General features: G+C 44.2%; 2 protein-coding genes across 2 annotated transcripts in view; both read right to left on the bottom strand.

Annotated features, from left to right (window-relative positions):
- Window positions 1–10210, bottom strand: part of myo3b (myosin IIIB) — a 104026-nt gene extending 93816 nt beyond the window's left edge. Inside the window, exons 1-2 of the mRNA XM_036545153.1 lie at window positions 10199–10210; window positions 9854–9890 (exon numbers count right to left, since the gene is read on the bottom strand). Of these exons, the coding sequence (XP_036401046.1) occupies window positions 9854–9890; window positions 10199–10205 (44 nt within the window). The 5' untranslated portion in view covers window positions 10206–10210. The remainder of the gene's footprint in view (window positions 1–9853; window positions 9891–10198) is intronic.
- A 5600-nt stretch (window positions 10211–15810) lies between these two features.
- ubr3 (ubiquitin protein ligase E3 component n-recognin 3) overlaps window positions 15811–21260 on the bottom strand; it is a 58329-nt gene continuing 52879 nt past the window's right edge. Inside the window, exons 37-39 of the mRNA XM_036544899.1 lie at window positions 19626–19835; window positions 18983–19122; window positions 15811–16864 (exon numbers count right to left, since the gene is read on the bottom strand). Of these exons, the coding sequence (XP_036400792.1) occupies window positions 16747–16864; window positions 18983–19122; window positions 19626–19835 (468 nt within the window). The 3' untranslated portion in view covers window positions 15811–16746. The remainder of the gene's footprint in view (window positions 16865–18982; window positions 19123–19625; window positions 19836–21260) is intronic.

Raw genomic sequence — 21260 nt, 5'->3', positions numbered from 1 at the left:
GTCACACAGCCTTTTCGAGTGCTACTAATTTATGTCAATATCATAGATAACCATAAGTACCATGGGGAATTGCAGACACATTGTAAAGAGCTTGAAACACTGTTATGAATTCATAATCAAAGCTAGAGTATATGTGTCACAGGTAGAGCATGCAAGTGTTTACTCTTGATTCGTGAAACGAAAGGTCAAGAAGTCACAGCATGGAAAAAGTACTTAAGCATTTCACAGTTTCACATGGTTTAAAAATACTATTTTAAGCAGGTCACAGCTTACAAGCTCAACATTTTTTTTTTCCTTAAGAGTGAATTTTTTTTCCTTTATTTTCTCCAGTCACTGCACTCATCTGAACTGCCGCAGCTGCTGTGTTCTGTCTGATTGCCACGGCGATGAGGTTCCATCACCATGGATACCGCGGCCTGGACCGGCCTGGTGTGAGCCCTGGCACCGTGAGAGTCCCCTGCTTTTGACATCCCACCACCGAAGAGGATCAATACACACTGTCACCCTCAAACACAACAAGGCCCCGCGGGCTTTTGGGAAACGGGAGAGGGCCAGACGACAGACACTCCCGCAGTCATTACAATGCAGTTTATGTTACAACCCAGCAGGGAATCCACAGCTAATGTCCGATATCATTGTCTATCTCTGTTATTGATGACCCCGGGGTGTGGGGGGGGGGGGGTTTAAACACTCTGCTCCCCTCTCTGAGTGCGGGTGCACAATGCAGCCCACGTTGTTTTTCGGATTGCCCCTGATTGTGACAGGTGGTTCCGTGCCTGGCGATGACAGCGATCCCTGTCGCGGTGACACAGCAGGGGACGGGGTGAAACGTTAATTACGTCTAACGCCCGCAGATCTCCCGGGGACGTGGTCACCCGGCTAGGGCACGCAGGGTGACGGCGCACAGAGCAGAACCCGCTTCCGGTCGGCTCCGGATCGCAGGGCCACCAGGGTCTCGCGCACACACACAACGCACGCACACACACACACACACACACATAAAATGCACACTGCTATTTTTAACATGGGGGTGAAGGCTACCCACACCAGGGCCTACCAAAGCAGCAGTAAAAGAGGAGGTGAAGCACAGAAACATTACATTATTAATAACATTATTTCCATTTAGCAGATGCTCTTATCCAGAGCAACTGATATAAGTTACAATTTTCACATTATCCGTTTATACAGGTGGATACTTACTGAGGCAATCGTGGGTTAAGTACCTTGCCCAAGGGTACAACAGCAGTGCCCCAACGGGGAATCCAACTGGTTACAAGCCCTGCACCACTATGCTACACTGCCACCCCCCACAACTTGACGGAGACTCTCATCTCCCCAGCGCAAGCCACACACTGCTGATGTAGCTCGGCGATACTGGCCCACCTGCCAAAAGGAGGCAGCGAGCAGCTTTACGGTCACCGCCCGGCCAGGTGTATCAGGAACAGGAAAAGGTAAATACTCACATTGACGGCTACGCTTCTGTCCGACCCAGCAGAGCACGTCCAGGTGTGTCCTGCTAATGACGCCCAAGGTGGCCGAGGTGAGCGTTACCCAGAGCTGGGGCAGGGCTCGCCCTCTCTCTCTCTCCACGGAGCTCGTGACGGGGGACGGCTCACTGGGGCCGGTGAATCAGCGCGCATCGCGTGTCACCGCCTGCTAACGACGCGCCCATCCCTCTGCCACCAATTGGATTTGCTGGGGATTAGCGGGACGCTAACCGGCTCAGAGTCCTCCGCCCCTTTCACCTCGCAATTTATACCGTGGGAGATCACCACTATCTACACTAACAGTCACTAACGTCACTAACAATTTTTAAACCAGTGTTGCAGACACGTGATGAACACACCCTCCATCAGACATTAGTGATAGAATGAACAGGCCTTCAAAAGAAGTCATAACTTTATGGGTCCTTGTTCCTGTAGAGTGGACCACTGTCATGGTTCCCTTAGTTTCTAGGCTGTCTAGTCAGGTTGCACAAGTTAACTTGTAGTGGGGCTTGAATGGTGTTATGCTTACACTCCCTGGTCTGGGAGTGCTGTTAGCCTGGTCTGACACTGCTGCTCATTCGACTTGAATGGATACACTTCTGTTCTTTTGTGCTGGAAGTTACTCTAGATAAAAGCGTCTACTAAATGAATGTCATGTAATGTAATGGTCACAGTGCACCTGTGGATAACCTGTGCTGAATGCAAGGGCTCTCGACAAACGGTCTGACCTGCTGTGATATGTGTACATCCCCACATGCCACGGAAGAGAAATTCAGCGCATTAATATACATATGTATACAGTGATTTTCTTCAGTGATGATGGATTTCGCATGCGACGCAAACGGCCAGGCTCGTAATTTGTCAGATCTCTGAGGAACGCATTAAGGCAGTCACAGTGAGGCAGCGTGACCCTGGAAGGAGGGGGGTTAGAGATAGGGGGGTGCATTTATTTTGAGTGCAGGGTACTGTAAAACACAGAAATGATATTTAGACGGTGAGGGCACTCCGTCTCTCTGCCCGTAGATTTATGAATTGGCGCTCAGAGAGACTGAGTGATGGGCTTAACACACCAGATGGGTATTCTATTAGTCTTATTTATTCTACCCTCCCAGATAGGTGCAAAGCGCAGCGCGAGTTGAGAACTGATGTCCTTTTAAAATATGCCCTTTTTAGTCACAGGAATGAATGAGGGGTGGGGGGTGGGGGGGGCTCTGCGAAAGCAAAAAGGTACAACGACCTTATTTGTCAAGCTGTATTTGTTCAGATGGACTCGTCATAATGCGAGAGTCAGGCCATCTGACGAAAACCGGCCTTCTAACAGCATAAGCACACTTCATTTATCATGCTTAACACTGGAGGCAAGCCGGGCCGTTTCGCACCCCAGCGCAAGCTGGTCTTATTTTGTTGCAATAAGAGGATTATTAAGAGAAAATTTCAGAGGGGGGTAAACAAGGGAGGGGTTTGAATCAGTTCTCCTTCAGGCCTGTATTTATGAAACAGCCGCCGTGAGGTAAACAAAGTAATCGAATCATTTTGTGTTCCTCTAACTTTTAATTCAGGCGTCTGGATTTAATAAATGGGGGGAAGGTAATCTTTCAGTGTCAAGGAGACAGCAAGCACAGTCATTGCCATTCAGCGCAAAAAAAAAAACATAACCAACATGATGTGCCTTAAACTGCTAATGTCAGGGCACGGTGTCCCCTTCATTTGGTCACCATACACCTTGCTCACACCAATCATCACACACCAAAGAAGCACACAAAAACCCGGAACACCTAAGAGACTCATGCCACTAATAACAATCTCCACTACCCCATCAACCAAATTTAAGGTCAGGCGTTAATGGGTGAAAATAACTGGAAGCTGCCATTTTCTGGTGGGTTTCTGGCACACATTACCACAGATAAAAAGTCCCTCTAACTCAGGAACAAGTGGCCGCGGTGGCAAAGCAGTGACAGTCAGAATATGATACCCTCTCGAAACCATTAGCTTCCGCCCACTCCTCCGTATCGACACTCTCACCTTCTCTCTGCTCATCGGCACCCCTGTGCAGCCCTGCTCCCTGACAGGCGCCGGCGTCCACGGCGTGGGCGGACTCCGTCTCTGTTTCCCGAAGCACGCGCTCAACCCACGTCTATGCCTGTCACGCCGTTAAAATAAGAGACGCTTCTCTTCAGATTCCTCGGCTTTGTTTTGCCTCCCGGTCTATTAAATGAAACATCTCCCTCTTTTACCGCGTTCTCAGAAAAAAAAAACCCGACAATTTAAGATAAAGACAATTTAGGCGGGTGCTCCGCATCTTAAAAGACTTATCACGGACAACTTTAATCCTCTGAGACTATAAGGCACTTGGTTTCCTGTCAAAAAACACATTGTTCCCCTTTCAGAGATAGTAAAGTGGGAATTGTCATTGCCAGTCTACAAGAAAGAACATTTTCATTGCACTGTAATTTCACCGCGGTTAACAAAAACAAGTTAAAGCTTTCGGATGAGTACAAATGGCTGAATCAGAGCAGAAAACAGTCTTCAGGGTTAAACAGTCATTGCAACTACACCTCTGTTAAATTGCCCCAAGCACCAGAATGTGAAATTACCACCCTCTACACAATTAACTTACATAATTCAATAAATTACTTCAGAAACTCACAAATTGCTTAGTTTAAAATCTTAAAAAACAGTACCTCTTCTTCACAGAACTGCAGACTGCTCCCCTCTTCCTGCTGCAGACTCCTTAATACAGTGACTGTGTGTATCTTTAGAAGCTAAATAATGTTAATCAGCTAGGATAAATAATTCATTCAGTTGTATTCTGTAAGGTGATCTACTTTTAAATATTCAGGTGCCAAATGTGGCCAGTCATAATGAGGTCTGATATGAGAGGCCTCTCAGGTTACACGCAGGTAACTAGGGGCTGCTCGTGAACCACAGGGTCACATGATCTCTGAATGTCGCCAACCACCTCACTGTAAACAGTGAAAGACACCGTATAGCATCTGTGCATCCCAGGCAGAATGAACACATTCCTACCAGAATGAGTATTCAGATTTGTCTGTATGAAAACTGTAGAGATGAAGTGAGAGATACAATCAGTCCTCCCTAATTGCACTACGGGTCTGACGTCAAAATAATATTTATTGATTATTTATGTAGGAATATAGAGACAGGGAAAGACAGACAAAGCTATTGTAGGGACTATGACAGTATTATGCAACTAAGGAGGAACCATCAAATTGACATAATTTTGTAGTGAAAAGACATGGCCGACAGATACCAAAACATTTTTGTTCAACAACTTTTCACATAGTGAGATCATGCATTATTTAACTGGATCTAAGATGAACAAATCAAGCTTTAATGGAGGACATGAAGCACTTCCAGGTCAACGTACTGATCATGTGACCTCAAAAACAGCACATTTTTCTCACAGCTTTAACTTCACGTGTCTGTTTCTCTCTCCCTTTTCTTCTTCTCTCCCCCTCATTTCATCCCCCTTTCCTCCCTCTATCTTTCTCTCTGTCTCTGTGGAAGTGTAATCCATCCCCTGTACCCGAATCCGGGCCCCCTGCCTGTGCCAGGCTGGGCAGAGAGAGGGCAAACACAGTGGCACAGGGGAGGGGTCGGCTGCCATGGACCAATGGCTCCTTTCAGAAGCCTGAGGAGAGGGCCTCAAATTACTCACCAACAGTCCCTCTAGGACAAAAAACAATTCCACAATTCAAACTTCCCACTATTCCTATTGACACGCACACACACATACACACACACACACACACAAACGACATCTGACACACCCGCAGCCGACCGCCACGAGGATCATTTTGGAAAATTCGCGACAAAGGGGCGACAGAACTCAGGCCGGCGTGCGTTCTAATTAATCCGCCAACATAGTTAGCTAGAGACTGCAAGACGAACCGATCCCAGCATGCCAGGAAAGAGCTTCTGCTGGCTGTTATAACCCTGCATTGTCTGAGGCAGGGGAAGGGAGAGCCAACAGCCTGTAATCGTGTTGCTAAGAGTGAGAGGCCCAGGGGAGATCACAGGTGAATGGGCGGGGGGTGAAAGAGGATCATACGGAGCACAATGAGCATCTGTGCGGCTCGCCACCGCTCCAGCCCTCTCTTCATGGCTGGTGCCATTTTTCTCGCCGATATTGGTCAATATCCATTAAAAGATAAGGAACCGTTTGTTCAAAACGGCAATGAATAAATTAATATTTCTTATCTCTCTGAGAGGCTAAAGAATGTACGCACCAGCACGCTCTTCTTCACTTTTGTCTTGGCTTTTGTGTAAATTGGGGATATTTTTATTTCACGCACAAACGCACATGCGAAAAATGCACACGCACACATGCACACGCACACACACACACACACACACACACACACACACACACACACACACACACACACAAACTGCATTCTGCTACATGCTACATGTTTTTTTTTAATTCTGTGGCAGTATTACTACAATTCACCTGGGTGCAATTCCCTGAGGGCCGGGATCTAATTACTGTTCAGACACAGTGACCCTCATACACTCCTTTCAGCACCATCATTAAATCGACTGTTATGACTTTGAGTGCTTTGAAACAACATCTTGTTTCTTCAAAGGTCCCTTGGCAGCCTTCTGAGCCAATCAATACAGGCCAGTTACAGGCCAGCATGTTATATACAGAACATCTACAGCTCCCTGCAGGTATTGCTGGACCTAAAACAACACTACAAGGAATCCCATCCTTTTGTAAAAAGCCTCTAGGTCACCAGGTCCTGCCTTTTCCCTTCAGACCTGGAGAAACAGTGCTCCTCGCTGAATCTGTGTAGTGGCTGATTATCAGCTATGACCGGAACTGAAACACCACCGAGGCCTTGTTGCAGGTGAGGTGCGAGGACACGACAGGTGTAGTCATGCTGGGCTATGGTGCTTCAGTGAATGTGGCATATGAAGGTTGTGCAGGTGAGGCATGGGAGCAGGGACACTTGCACCACCTAATGGCAGGGTTTGGTTTACCTGTTGCCTGTAACACAGCCTCAAAAACAGGAGACAGGAGGATCACTGCAAGCTGCTGCTAACTCTCAAAGCCTAAATGCACACATACATAAAAGCCTCTGATCCAACACTTTGAAATCAATTACAGATACAGAAATTTGATGATGGGGAGAAATCACAGGGTTTTTTATGCTTACATAATATACGCCATAGAGAATCAACCAAGCTTAGAATGTACACAAGGCCTACGCACAGATCTCTTTGAAAACCTGCCACGAAAATGAGTGTTAACAGCACAGAGAAAACAGTGAATCACTTAAATCTTGTCTGTGCTTGATGAAATATTTACACCTGTTTGCATGAAAAAAATACAGCAATCATAAGAAGGCAGACAGTACAGGCAATGCAGAACTACACAGCAAGAGAATAAAAACTGATCTTCTAGGACCTGAGGTAAAGGCTGAGTTTGTCTACCAGTAGAAATGGAAATAGAGCATTATTCGACATGTACAGAGGCAATTTCCTCCCTGATATAAACAGATATATAGGTAAATGTACTATGGTAACCACAGCTTATTACGTCAAATATAGCAGCTGCAGGCATGTACCTCATGGTTTAGCTCTTGTTTTTGACTTGTATTATATGGTGTAAAATCCATATTCAAAAAATGAAATGTGCTGTGACATTTAAGTTAACAGGAATGGACAGTGTTCTCCATCAGTAGATGAGGTTTAAACACACACACATACACACACACACACACACACACACACACACAAACAAAAGAGGCTTAATTACTCCAGTACTGTATTCTCTAAAAACATTAAAATTTGATATGTAAATAAAATAAAATAAAATAAAACCACACAACACAAATTCTAATACCCTTAAAATTTTAACCCATTTCAAAACTAGAACAAAAAATTTACCTTTAATCTACATGAGACTGGCTGCAATGTCAGATGATGTCATGTGACCAGTTGCCAAGAAAAGCCTTTGACATTGGATCTCCGCTACATTGAAGATGGACGCGGCTAAGCTAATCGTGGCTTCCCCTCTCACTGACACGCAGTCCAACCCTCTCAGCACAGACACTTACTCAATGAGGTAAAAGCAGTCAGTTCTGCCTTTCTCTAATCCCTCTTAAGGGGATGTGCCAAGGGTTTACTCTGAATCTCCATCTGTAACCAGTCAGGGCTACCACAGATTTAACGTAATGTCTCAGTATCCAGGTATCAGCCTGTCCAGTGACTCACAGAGAAATATAAATCTGTTGATCAAAAAAATAAAAAAAAAACTGAAGTATAAATTCAGTGAGTTTACACAAAACAAACTGCTTGGAGTTGCTAAATTCCCTTGTTTAAAAAAAACTCAGTATTTTAAATATTTAAAAACCCCCGTTACTTATTCATAACAGCTCTCTGGGACACTCAGGGATGCAGAGAATGTGTTGCAAGTGAAACTACAATAAATGTCACACTTCGAGTCCTTCACAACCAAACGCATAGATCGCACATGCGTCCTCGAAAGGAGCAATACGCGTGGGCACATTGCTCCGGGATGTATGCGTTTCCAACCGTATACGCCCATACGGTTGAAAGTCACGCTGGGAAGGATTCGAAGGATCTGCTGGTCTCTCACCAGATCCTGCCGTGTAGGTGGAAAAACTCTTTTGCCTTGAGCTCATTTTCTTCTGTGTTTCCTTTTCCCCTGAGTGTTGGGCAAAAACAACAGGCCCTATCATCAGGGATCAGGTTCCCGGGCCGACACAAACACATTCACCCCCCGACAGCCGCTACGCTGTATCCTGAGCTACCATCTCCTCCTCCTCTGCTCGAGCACATGTTCTCCATGCTGTGTGTGGGAGATTCGACAAAAAAGATTGGGTCTCGCAGCGTGGCTGGTATTACACATGACGGTTCCTGAGCTGAAGAGGTGAACCACTTAGCATCCTGTTGTTAACAGAATCTATGCCTGCTGCTTGAAAAAGATTTTAGAAGGGGGCTAAACATCACTGGGTTTTCCCTCCTATTGGATAGTTTGCATGGGTAACGGGACATATAAGCCTTTTGCCCATGGAACATTTTGCTCATTGCAAGCTGGCTGAACAGAGTGAGGGTAACAGTGTCGTTTAACATCTGCTGTACAAATATTTGTGATCGCTTCTGTCATTCATCCAAGTTACATAATTAAATGATGGTAGAGTGATACCAAGCAGAAGTTTGGCTGACTTTGTTTAACAGGAAATATGATTTGCTACGATTCAGGCCCTTTAACAATATCAGTTTTACTTCATGTCCCACACTGATAATGGGGGGAAAAATCTTACTGACAGTATATTTCTTTGATAAATTAAAAAACATGCCCTCCTTAGCTAAACAGAACAATTCAGAATATATGAGTAAATTCATATTATTACAGAAGTGTCACTACATTTAAATTGAAGAAAAAAATTTGTGTTTGACCTGAACCTACATTTGACTGAAACGTTGAAGTTCACAATCACATTTCTCTTTGTAGTGACACTCATTAGCTATACTTTAGTCAACGTGCTACATTTTAGTTACATAGCAGTGGTGAAGTATCCATGTGTAGCATAGTATAGTATACAAGTTACACGGCAGTGGTCAAATTTCCATGCGTATAATAGCATAGTATATAGTCAAGTCAAGTGCACTATATAAGGCCAGGTAAATTAGTGAGATACACCGCTGGAACATATGCATGCTGGGAACTGTATTCCCATTGGCTTCCGTGCTGTCCATTTTGGCAGGTGTTTATGTCTGCGCTGGATTCGTTTCAGATGTTTTCTGCCTAATGGACAGTAACTTTAACATGCAACTGAACACCACAGTCACCTCCTTGGTTTTTTAAACAGTGAGAGGGAATACATGGCAGAACCGGTGCATCAAGGTGTCAATGCTGCAGTATAACTGTAAAATAATTTATTTAATTTACTACTTTTTTTTTTTACTTATATGTTTTGTATACATCGATATACATGCAGACAAACACAACAATGTCATGTGGTTCTAGTCCCCCAGAATAAGGACATCTGGAAAATGACCTCACAATAACTGTCATCAAACATAATTAAACCTCATTATAGAGACGTGCAATCAATGTCAGACATGGCACAGAACCAGCTTACCAATGTCAGAACATTACAGCCAAAATACAGCATTTCAAACACAACTGAGTAAGAATTAAGTTTTACACATGCACGCTATATATTCTATCAATATTTTAATACTGTTTTACAGTAAGTATTTTAATACATTAAGGCTATATAGCCTACAGCATAAATAATGTGTCTTCATTTCAATGTGATTGTTGACAGAGTGTTGAAAGTTTCCGGGCTGTTAGCGATTAATCTTACCCTTTCTTTGCAGCTTCCGAATTTCCATTTGTATCTCCTGCAATAAAAGGAAATGTGTATTGTGACAAACGACAACAGATGTCACGCCAACGCTAATGAGCGCCACACGTGATGCAGAAAGCGCACAGGCCCAAGAACGTACATATCCTCGAACGAATTGACGTTCGGGAACTGTTGAACGATCACCTGCCGCCGGACAAATACAGAAAAATGAATTACGCTCCTGTAGGTGAGCCATGCCAAAAATATCCAGCCGCAGTCGCGTCGCACATCCAGAATAAAATTCCAATCGTATAAGGAACAAAAAACATCAACCAAAAAGAAAGGATGGTCAGAGAATCTTACCCTGCATTGCTGTTTTTGCAACACAAACTGATTTTCTTGGTTTCAATTGCACCTAACCCATCCGTCATGGATTTAATTATTAACTAGAACTTGATAAGCACCACTGCGCTCAGTGGTATTGTGAAGAAGTAACGCACACCTTGTACGGTGTGCTATTCCCCGGGCACATCCTGAAACAAACAAGTCTTCTAGTTTTATAAACACAACGGTCTGTGCCCATGTGATACTGCTGAAAACATTGGACCTGGCTGCCAACCAGCGCTTTCTGAAGTTGTAGCCTACTGTGTTTGATATTGTAATTTTGTAAACAGCCAGGTAACGGCTCACTTTAAGTCCCAGTACCCATGAAGATTTTACCCGACGCAAATATTAATCCTAATATAATAAACACGTGTATGAAACTTTAACAGGTAGTGCATAATAACTACTTCCCGCAAATTAATACAAATAAAACAATTTCAATTAAAATGCTTGGTGTGTTACAACAAACAGCCTTGACGGGCAATTTTTATAATAATGTTACAATAAATGGTTATCAAGAATCGAAGTGTTAGTTTGCACTAACTAAAAACAACAAACAATTCATTTTTTCTTACCAAAGCATGGCCATAATAAGTTGGTAAAGTCGGACAGTGTAAATGTGGAAACTTGAAGTATGTTACTTATAGTCACGGTTCTTTTCGAGCGGGCGCAGGTAGCCCGCGCTGTTCCTATCACCTCCATCACAAAACGCCACTCAGCGTCGCAGCTGATTAGACACCCCTCTCTCGGTATTTTCTCCATGTCGAGAGGCTCACACTAATTGGTTATGATGCGAAGAAAATAGGGACTTTTCGATTGGTCGTTTGTTCTGAACAGCTCTCATTGTTTTAATAACTTCGGCCCGCTTTTCCTCCAGTGCACAAATATATTTAATGCATGTTTGATCTCTGAGGTTGTGCAGTGATGCGCAGCTAATGTCGCTTCCCGGTGGTACCGCCAGCCTTTCATTCAGAGCGCATGAAGTTTTTGTTCTTCAGTAACAGGCTTACATTTGTCCACCGGGTTAGTTATGCGGAGATGAAATGGAACCAGAGGATGCCAAGCACTTTCCACCACTTTCATCAATGGCAAATTGAATGAAAACAAGCCATGTTTGCAGAGGAATCTTTATGGCCGTTTTTACGGGCCGGATATCTGCCTTTTCTGGCGAAATCTTAACTTTGAAGGCTGAAATGCGTTTGGTTTTTTCAGTGTATTCATAAAATGCCCAGGAATGACAAGGACTTTGATCAGCCGTAAATATGGGCTCCCGGCAGATAATCCACTCCTGTCGGGTCACATAAAAATGTAAACGTGTTTCCTTTGTTGCAGTTCTTTTGAGCCAAAATTTCTGATAAATGGCCCGCTTCAGTTGACGATGTAACATGTTTCTGACAATTGTAGCAAAACGTGGACAATGGTTGTTATTGTTTTTGTTAAATATATAGATTTTGTGCAAAAGGACACAGCAAATTAAAGCGCATACTGAACCGCAGCAGGCGTGCTCATTCGTTCCATACTTCGCTGTCATTGCAATTAAAACTTGTCGATTCCCCCCTGGGCGATTGCGTCAACGAGCAAATGAGTTTTATTTTTTTTTCCCCGGGCCCGTGGGTCTGTTAGCCGTCGCAGCCTTCGACACGGGGAGGCTTTCAATTCACGCCAACCTTTTCAGCTTAATGCATGTGTATGACCCTTCATATTTTCACACATTCCCAGCTCGTTTAAATCAGCGTTTGTCAAAACGAACGCCCGGGCCCGATACGTCTTCATTTCTGCAGCCCTTACAGATCGCCCTCGTAATGACCTAATAACAATACAGATCTGATTCTCAAATAAATGCGCTAATGAGACCCTCCAGCGCCGGTAATTAAATCCATTGGACTTGACGGGAGAATGGGGCGTTTCAATGGCGACAATCACACAAAAATATCTGCATCTCCAATCACATTGCATTAAGGAGGAGCTGCCCTTTTTCTGGCCGCTGTAATTACTTTCAGATTTTACCCACGTCAATTCAAGGACCGCGAGAAGCCAGGAAATAACCTTGAGGTTCAAGGACGGCTGTTATCTGGTGCTGTAATAGTTGCTGTCTGAAGGCAGAAATAGCGGCTCGTGAAAAGCAGAGACGGAGAAAAGACAGTCTGAGGATCAAATGCAAGACTGAGTGACCTATGACCCGCTAAAACCCGCACGCTGTACTGTAAATACAGCCCACAACCAATGTATTTTACCATCATACATCGCTTCGGTTTCATCATCTTGGTTCACTTTACTGCACTCGTAACCAGCAGCGCGTACTATGACCAGATAAACCCCAGTCGGTCACCATCTAGGCCAGCGCTCCCCGAAATAGCAATCTGTATGTGCCAACGACGCCAGATGGATCCTTAGAAAAAAGAAAGAAAGAAAAAAAAATCAAACATGGGACAGTGAAAATGTCACCTTGAATAAATGCACCAACAGAATGGGGGAGAAGGACGGATGTGGATCATTGGTCTGTTCATTTTAGCATGACTGACTGCCGCAATCAAGCCCTGATTTCAATATCACTCTCCCCTGCGATTACGCGGGCACGTTTTAACTGCGCCGTGCAGATGCGCTGGATACAGCTCTTCCCGTCATCTATCTCACCACCTTATTTCCCAGATAAAGGCATCTGACTGAAATGGCTTATTAATACGCCGCTGCTATCTCTCCAAAATAATGTGATCTCATTACCAACCAACACGCAAAGGGACAGGGCTTTGAAAAAAAAAAAACCCTTGACGACACAATTGTTGATAATGCAATCTTAGACGATTACGTTTGGCGTTTCACGAAAAGCTTACATCATTTACAGTTTCGGCTCTGTCAGAATTCTGAATTTCGGCTGGACTGTTCACCTCTCAGCTGCACTTGTCTCTGAGAGTGTCTCTGAGAGTCTATTATTATTATTATTATCAAGATTATTATGATACCACTCTAATGACCCAGGGATCGAGATACCACATGGAATGAATTCCAACACAAAATACAGTTTGCAATCTTTCATTCAAGGGGTATCAGCAGGAATACTTTGCCAGTGCAGAAGTATTATTTGTTTCAGAAGACCCTGGCATACCGATGGCATATGGTACTGAGGTATTGATGGTGTGTAGGGACCTGGGCACTCACACTTATGGTACAGCACCCAACACACAACATACTGCATGTATAAAACCTACCCTCACACTCTGCTGCTTTGGGCAGGAAAATGGCAGACAGGAGAGGTCACTCGAGAAAGGTCAGATGAAAATTGTTATGATGGCAGCGTGGTCATTTTCAGACGCAATAAATCTTTTTTTTTTTTTAACATTTCCAGACCTTGAACTTCTGTTACATTGGACAAAGCAGAGCAGCTTTTCTTTTGCCGCAAGAATGTTCTGCTGAGGAACTGTGGAGAAAACACACACACACACACGCGCACACACGCACACACACGCACACACACTCTCATCATATCTTGAAAACTGTTTACGTTGCAGGGAGGAATATTAAAACCTTCGTACCGACACAGATGTAGCTGCAGATAGCCACATGGATATATCCTTTATTTTGACAGTTGTGTTTCTGCTCCCATCTGTAGCGCATAACGAATGATTGTAAAATGGAGGTTGGGATGTGAGCAGGTTACTGAGAGGCCTGGTTATAGAGGGTTTCCATGGAGCTAGGCCTCAATTTTAAGATTGCGTGGATCCCAAGGAAAAACTACATTAAATATCCAAGGCGGATACAGCGAGCATTAGGTGGCCCCATTTTCAATCAATTATGTGTCATTAAAGTGCACAGAGCAGGACAAGAGGGACTCGTAATCCGCCTGGCAATTTCAGAGACAGGTTCGGGGAGAGTGAGGTTTCTGCACACAGTATCACGCACTCTCATCAGTAAAATTGGGATTATTTTAACATTATGGCATTTTGTAACCCTAAATTACACATTTTAAGCCTAAAAAAAGTGTCAGTTTACACATCTGGTTAAATTTAGATGCTAATGCCCGGAACAAAGGAAGACATACGCATTGGTGACAGTGTCTTTGCATTTTATTCACATATGTTACATTTTGCTTTAAATGTCTAAGTCACACTTTCCGATCCCAATCAGAAAGTTTGAGTCAGCACCTACAGTAATGTACTGTATTCTTATTGTTCATTCATACAGGAGAACACACAAAAGAAACACTCAGCTTTCAAAGACAATGCACACCCATCACTCAAAGGGTTTCTGTGTGAATGTTCAATACAAAATGAGGGCCGCCAAAAAAAAAGAAAGCAAGAAAGGAAGAAAAAGGTAAAGGACAACTTGAAAAGTAAACGGATGAGCAGCATGCATACAAATTGAAAGAGCAAAATTCAAGTGTTTCCCCCCCACCACTAAAAGCTCCCTCCTCCTTCCGTGACATAATGTTGGCCAGCCTAGGGACTCAAAACATTTTTTTTTGCCAGAGATCAAAATGACAGCGAGAAAAACAAAGTTTTTTAACAACAAAGAGGAATTCAGGCACAGCAGGATGATAAATATTTTCTCTGTTATTTGAAAATGATAAATTTAAACTGAGATGCAGAACTCAAAAAGCAATATGTGTACTTAAGGTACACTACATTTTTTCTCATGTCTAATCCCCATCTGGAATGAACCTAGGACCCATACAAGGGTTCTGACACACTTTGAAAACTGCTTGGCTAAAAGAAGAATCTCATTCCATGGGGAAAACCCATAAAACTGACAACAAAGGATATCAAATCAAATGAGATGATCTGGGTTTTTCCAGAGAGATTAAAATACATTATACACAGTTTATTCTTAATAGCTAGAAATATACAGGCCTCCAGAAAGAAAAAAAACAATATGATTGCCTGGTTGTTTCATTAATGTAAATTTCAAAGTCATCTTCACCAAATAAAATGAAACCAAAGGAATTCTACTGCCAGGGAAATTATGATATTTTTGTAACAGATGATCTTTTGAGTAAGTTAGAGCATGCAGAAATAAAATTATAGAATTAAAATGATAATATTGTAAAACATAAATGAAGATGCTCCAATGTTTCAACTGGATAAAGAGGCGCACATGGATAGTAGGTCTGTCTACATTTGCATGTCATCTTCATTGTACAAACTGACAAACTGAGTAAAACTTGTAAACTCATTGAAGTAAAAGAAAAAGACAAGCTGTGTGCACAAGGAATTTCAAAACCTATTCAAGTGATGACCTAAGATCTAAACCAGGACTCATGACAAAAAAATAAAAGTTAGAGCAACTCCAGTTTCCTTACAAAAATTAGTATCTGTTATACATGTCCCAAAATGCATTGGATTTAAAACTTACAACATGCTATCTCTACGCTATATGTGGAAATAAATGTTTCAATCATTTTATCTTTTTTGCAAACATGGGGGTGTGTTTATCTGTAAACCCTGCAACATGCTTCAAGCCTGCAAATTCATCACCTGCCACCAACCCTCGGCACAAAGGCTTTTACCTTTTGCTGAATTAATTTCCAGAGAGAGAGAAAAAAAATTATTTATACAAATGTAAATTTATTTTTTATACTTTTACAATGAATAGCAGCATGTATGTAAATATTAACATTTTAATTTTAATCTACAGCAAAAAAAAAAAGAAAAAAAAATCATTCCTGAGGATGAATTGCAACTAGACCTTAGAGTGGAGCTTCTGTTTACTTGCAGTGGATTCTGCATTGATGAGCGGGAACTGTATTGCCTAAGCTTACTTTACAGACACGCTTCTGCAACACGGTTTACGGGTACAGCACTATACAAATCTACAGAAAGGTCTGGGGAAGAAAACGTTACAAGCCTGTAATATGAAAGAGGAGGGATATGTGTCAACTTATTCATGGTGGCAAAATATGTATACCACTCCTTTAACCATATTTGTCAAAGGGGTTTATCGTGCTTGTTATTATCATTATGATTATGCCATAGTATTGTCATCCGGTACATACAGGGAGCCCAGCCACTTCTAGGTGTTCTTTGACTGATGAACACCTTTTGGGAAAACTGCTGTCGTCCGTCCAATTCAAACAGCTGCTGACACAGCTTTCGGACTTCTTAAGGACGTCCTCGAGTGAACACATACCTAGCGGGGGGAATTCTCTGCTCTCAAGGTGTTGGTATCTCCAGAGCACTGTTCTGAGTGGAGTGACACCTCTCGCTTTTCAGGATCCCTTCTTCCAACACGTCGGCCCCCATGGCTTGTGCTTTCAGCTTTCCAAAGCGCTCAGCTTTACAAACTTCCCCTTTCGAAATATACACTTTAAATGATATATTCATGAAACACACTGTTAGTCTTCAGGCATGATTGTACACCAAATTTCACATGAATCTCGGCCGTGCCGGCAGCTCCTCCAGTGCGTGTCTGTGTTTGTACTTTAATCGCGTGACAGATTACCAGGCCGGATTCCCGGAGGCTGGCTGACACGTGAGCCGGTGTGATTTCGGGGTCCCCCCCCTCGACACGTGGGGTGTGTGGGCGGAGGGGGTACGTTACAGTCCATTGTAGTGGGGCCCCCAGCGCTTGTTGATGTGGTCGAAGGTGTGGGACACCCACTGCTGCTCCAAGACCCGGTAGCGCTCCTCGCACAGGAACAGAGGCTTGCCACGGCTGCAGGAAGGAGGGGAGAAACACAGCCAGGGTAAGACAGGCGGACGCATCCCCTCAGTGTCCCCACAGTGACTCTCCATCCCAACCCTCTGACTCGCGCTTTATACACAAGCCCCCTGCTGTGACCACGAGTTTTCATGTGAAATGAACCTTGGCTATCTCCATCAGTGAGGCCTTTTAAAAGGAAAGGTTTAGCCAGCAGAAGGGCTCCTATGTTAAGCAACGTGGTGTAGCATGTCAAAGTCTATGGGCGGTTTTTAAAGGACCACACCACCAAACTTCAATCTACATCATCATCCACTGTCTCGATCAAGTGATGACATAAATATCACACCCCCAGCTTAAGAGTAACAATGCTTTGTTCTCATTCAGTAAAAGACAGACACAAGCTTTCCTTTTCTTCTACAAAATGGGTGTTTACACAGAGATAATTACATTTAGTAACATTTTCCCTCTGTTTAAACATTACCTGGAAGAGTTAGAAAAGCCTTAAGACCAATTTATTTTTCCCCCAAGTTTCTAATGTTTCCCCTTATTTTGTTTCCTTAAACCCTTCCAAACATATCTGCGTAATGGTGTCATAAGCATGCCAGATAAATCTGAAAACATTAGAACATACGCAGAATCAAGCTCCATGTGACCGCACAAATTTAGAATCGAATTTTAAAAAGAACCTTTAAATGAGGCCCCTGGAGCATTTAACAAAAAGCAGCTATTGTTAGTTTTATTCATGTTATTTTCTGTTCGATTTTCAAGCTCAGTGCAAAAAGACGCAATACCAATGTAATACACCACTGTACCCAAATCTATCCATATAGCAGAGTGAATACTGAGCACATGCTGGTCACTCTTGTCTGTCACAAATCACACAAAGCACCTGTAAAGGTTTTTACTGTAACACACCAATCACCAACAAGGTTTATTTACTTTATTTAGAATATTTTTTTAATTGTCATTTTCTACCAGGCTGGAATCACGTACAGCAATCTAACAGTTAATTGTGAAATCACCTCAAGGCAGGAAAGCTTTATCACACACAGAATGCCCTGCAGTTAAGGCTTAAGCTATCGTTCCTGTTCTGTTTTGAAAGCTGAATGCTAACACTGCCTGCAGAGTCCCCCTCTGCACCGTCTCTGGCGGGGTGGGGGGGTGCGGGTGGGGGGGCGTGGAGCCCCTGCTGTTGTGTTTCTGAGGACATTTCGGGAACGTGTAATTGCATCCCTCGCCCCGCCTCCCTCCCCCTCCCGCTCACGCTGACAGAGACAGAGGCTTTCCTCAGGTCACCACCCCAGTGCTCACCGAAAAAAAAGAACAGCTCAACCTAAAATGATGGACTTGCAGAAACCTGAAATCGAATAAGGTGTCCAATAAGGTGAACTCAGAAAACACTGAGAGAAACACGGTGTGCTGCCCTTCTAAACTGCCTGCGACTCTTCTTAAAGGCCATACTAGTTAATGTACTGTACACTCCAGCCTGGCGAGGTAGGGGCTGGGTGGTGGTGCAGGAGGGGTGTGGCTAGGGAAAGACTGCATTGGAGGGATGATGTGGTGTGTGGTTCAGATGTAGGTGCTATACCCAGTTGTGTGAGAGGTGCTTCCACATGGAGGCTGTGTGATGTGGTGAAAAACGTGTGTCATATTGATGCGTGGGGCTGTGTGATGTTGTGTAGGAGGTGTGAACTACTTCTGTAGGGGCTGTTCAATATGGTGACAAAGATGTATAGCAATGAGGCAGCAGCTATGCAATGTCACTTATAGAGGTATAACGCTCTGATGTAGGAGCTGTGTGATGGGGTATATGGTACAGTGGTGTATTACCGGTACGATGTAATGTAAGAAGTAGGGGGTACATTGGTGTAGGAGCTGTGTAATGAGGTATATGGTACAGTGGTGCATTACAGGTGTGATGCAGTGTAAGAGGCATATGGCACACTGGTGTAGAAAGTGTGTGATGTGTAAAGTATTGGAGAAAGAGCTGCGTAATGAGGTGTGTGGTACACTGGTGCATTAGCTGTATGATGCAGTGTAAGAAGTATTGGGTAGACAGGTCTGGGAGTTGTATGATGTGGTGTAAGAGCTGTATCTGTCTGCACGTGGCTAGGTGGAGCGAAGGTTTACCGGAGATCTCGGTCCTCCTCTCCGTGAGCGTCCAGGTAGACGGAGCCCCACAGGCAGAAGCGGTGGCCTCGGATGATGATGATAACGGAGGCGTTGATCAGGAGGAAGATCCCTGTCGCTGCTCCACAGTGCTGGGAGTGCTGGAGATAGACGCGGCCAAAATGGCACTATTACACCGACGCTGGAATCTAACCACACCCCACCGTATAGCCATCAAAGAGAAGGTAGGGCTGTGGTCAAACAATCAGTAACACCCAGTTCAAGCCTCGCTAAGTTATAACATCTTTCCATGCTAAATACTAGCCACACTGTCTGTAATGGAAGGACTGGGAAAGACTAAGCTCTGTGACCTCTCCCTGTGCCCGCTCTGTGATCAGCATAGTGTGATCAATGTAATGGAACAGACTGTTATAGAGGAACTACATTCGCCAAGAGACATATCTGTGACAAGTGTTTGAGACAGGTCTGTGTTAGCCTTCAAGTCGCTTTGAAATGAGGGGAAAAAAAAAACAAAATGAAAAAAACTTCCAAACTTCCACACAGTAACACAGAATGAACACTATGGAGAGTCCACGGTGAGTGACCCAGCTCAGTGACCTCACCACCGAGCTGGCACACGGGGAGACCCTCGAACCCCACTTACCAAAACACATTCACAGTAGCTGTGCTGCTTGCAGCAGAGGCCCTTGAGGCAGACGAAGGTGCCGCACACCAGGCAGAGGGCGGGGTCCTTGGGCACCTTGTTGCAGGCCGTGCAGGCCTTCCTGTGGTAGTACTGGAAGATGGTGTTGTAGTTATCCGGCAGCTGGAGCAGGTGGGGCGCCGCCCACTGCGGGTCCTGGACGAGCAGGGTCTGAGGGGAAACGGGGAAGAGGTGAGAAACCCCCCTTCTCTCAGCCCACCATATGGGAGTCATTTCAATGCCCCCTCGCGAGAGGAGATCTCCAGTAAAAGCCAGGGATAAATGTGCTCCATTCTTTTCCCATCAGGACGATGTTAGTCAAGCATCATTTATCAGTGAATTGAAAAGCCATATGAATAGCAATGGGACAGTTAAGACTTTATGAACCCCAAAATGGGAGGGGCTATCAACATATAGCACATATGAACCAGCCACTGTGTTCAACTCGAGAGAGCAAAGTTTTTTAATTGGTTCAGAGTGTTAACTGACTGACAGCACGTCGTAACTCCAGCCATTATGGACTCTGTATTATGGTGATAATTCTGATACTGTGCACCAGGGATGAGCTACCTTTGCCCTGGAGCACCACAGATACTCCTGGCTTTGGTTCCATCCAAAGCCTTTTAATTGTGTAACTGGATCAGGCTGAATGAACACAGGTGACAATGTACTCAAGGTATCCCGCAATTTAAATACTGTTACTGTTTAGTGAGACTTGTAAAACTAACAAAAATCTGGCACTCCAGACCTGCTTACTCCTGCATACTCTGTGTGCCAAATTACATTATTTTAAGATTGTGAAACGGTATTCTAAATGAAACGAGGTGACATCTATTAGAAAATATAACAGATCTCAAATACCGATTCAGATCATAGCCGGTAAGTCGTAAATGTCTTACGCATTACATTAAGATAGCGACACTTCAGAATCTGTTGCAGTCACTCTTGTTTCCCTTTTGTGAAGCCACACTAGAACAAAATTTTTTAAAAATCCATGAGAGGAACAGCCAGCACCATCCTATGCGACATTTAGTGTGGTAGTGTGAAAATCCTATGTGAGATTTTACACTGTGACAGAATGTGACACAATCCCACGTGATGTTTTATAGTGTGACAGAATGTGAAACTCCCATGTGACATTTTACAGTGTGATAGCGTGTGACAGCCCAGGCGCTGGCGGCAGACGGCTCAGGCTCGCAGGGATGGGGCCATTTGTGGCCCCTGTTCCTCCGCCCCCTCACCGGGGCCCTCCGCACCTGCCGCTGTTAAGATCTTTCATTTAGCACGGCGGCGGTGGCGGCCCACGCGCCCGCTCCCCATCAATCTGGGACAAAGCCACGCTAATCCACCCCGAGCTCTATGCACCCGCCCCTCGCCTGCCCTCTCATTGATTGGTTTTGCAGAGGGCTGGCGGAGCGCCCTGGATTTGGCGGCTTTGGAGGGCAACGCAGCCCCCTCTCCCGGGCCCCAGGTGGAGGCTGCGGCTTCACTTAATCACGCCTCTGTTTCGGAGGTGAAGCCACCTGAATCCTACTCTCTACAAAAAGTCTGCATCTCAGGACAGCACTGACGTCAGAAAAAAAGGTTTCAGGAGAT

Source organism: Megalops cyprinoides, chromosome 14 (assembly GCF_013368585.1).
Source record: "Megalops cyprinoides isolate fMegCyp1 chromosome 14, fMegCyp1.pri, whole genome shotgun sequence".
NCBI classification, from domain to species: domain Eukaryota; kingdom Metazoa; phylum Chordata; class Actinopteri; order Elopiformes; family Megalopidae; genus Megalops; species Megalops cyprinoides.
The sequence above is the reverse complement of the archived record's forward strand: the minus strand, read 5'-3'. Positions and strand labels throughout refer to the sequence as shown.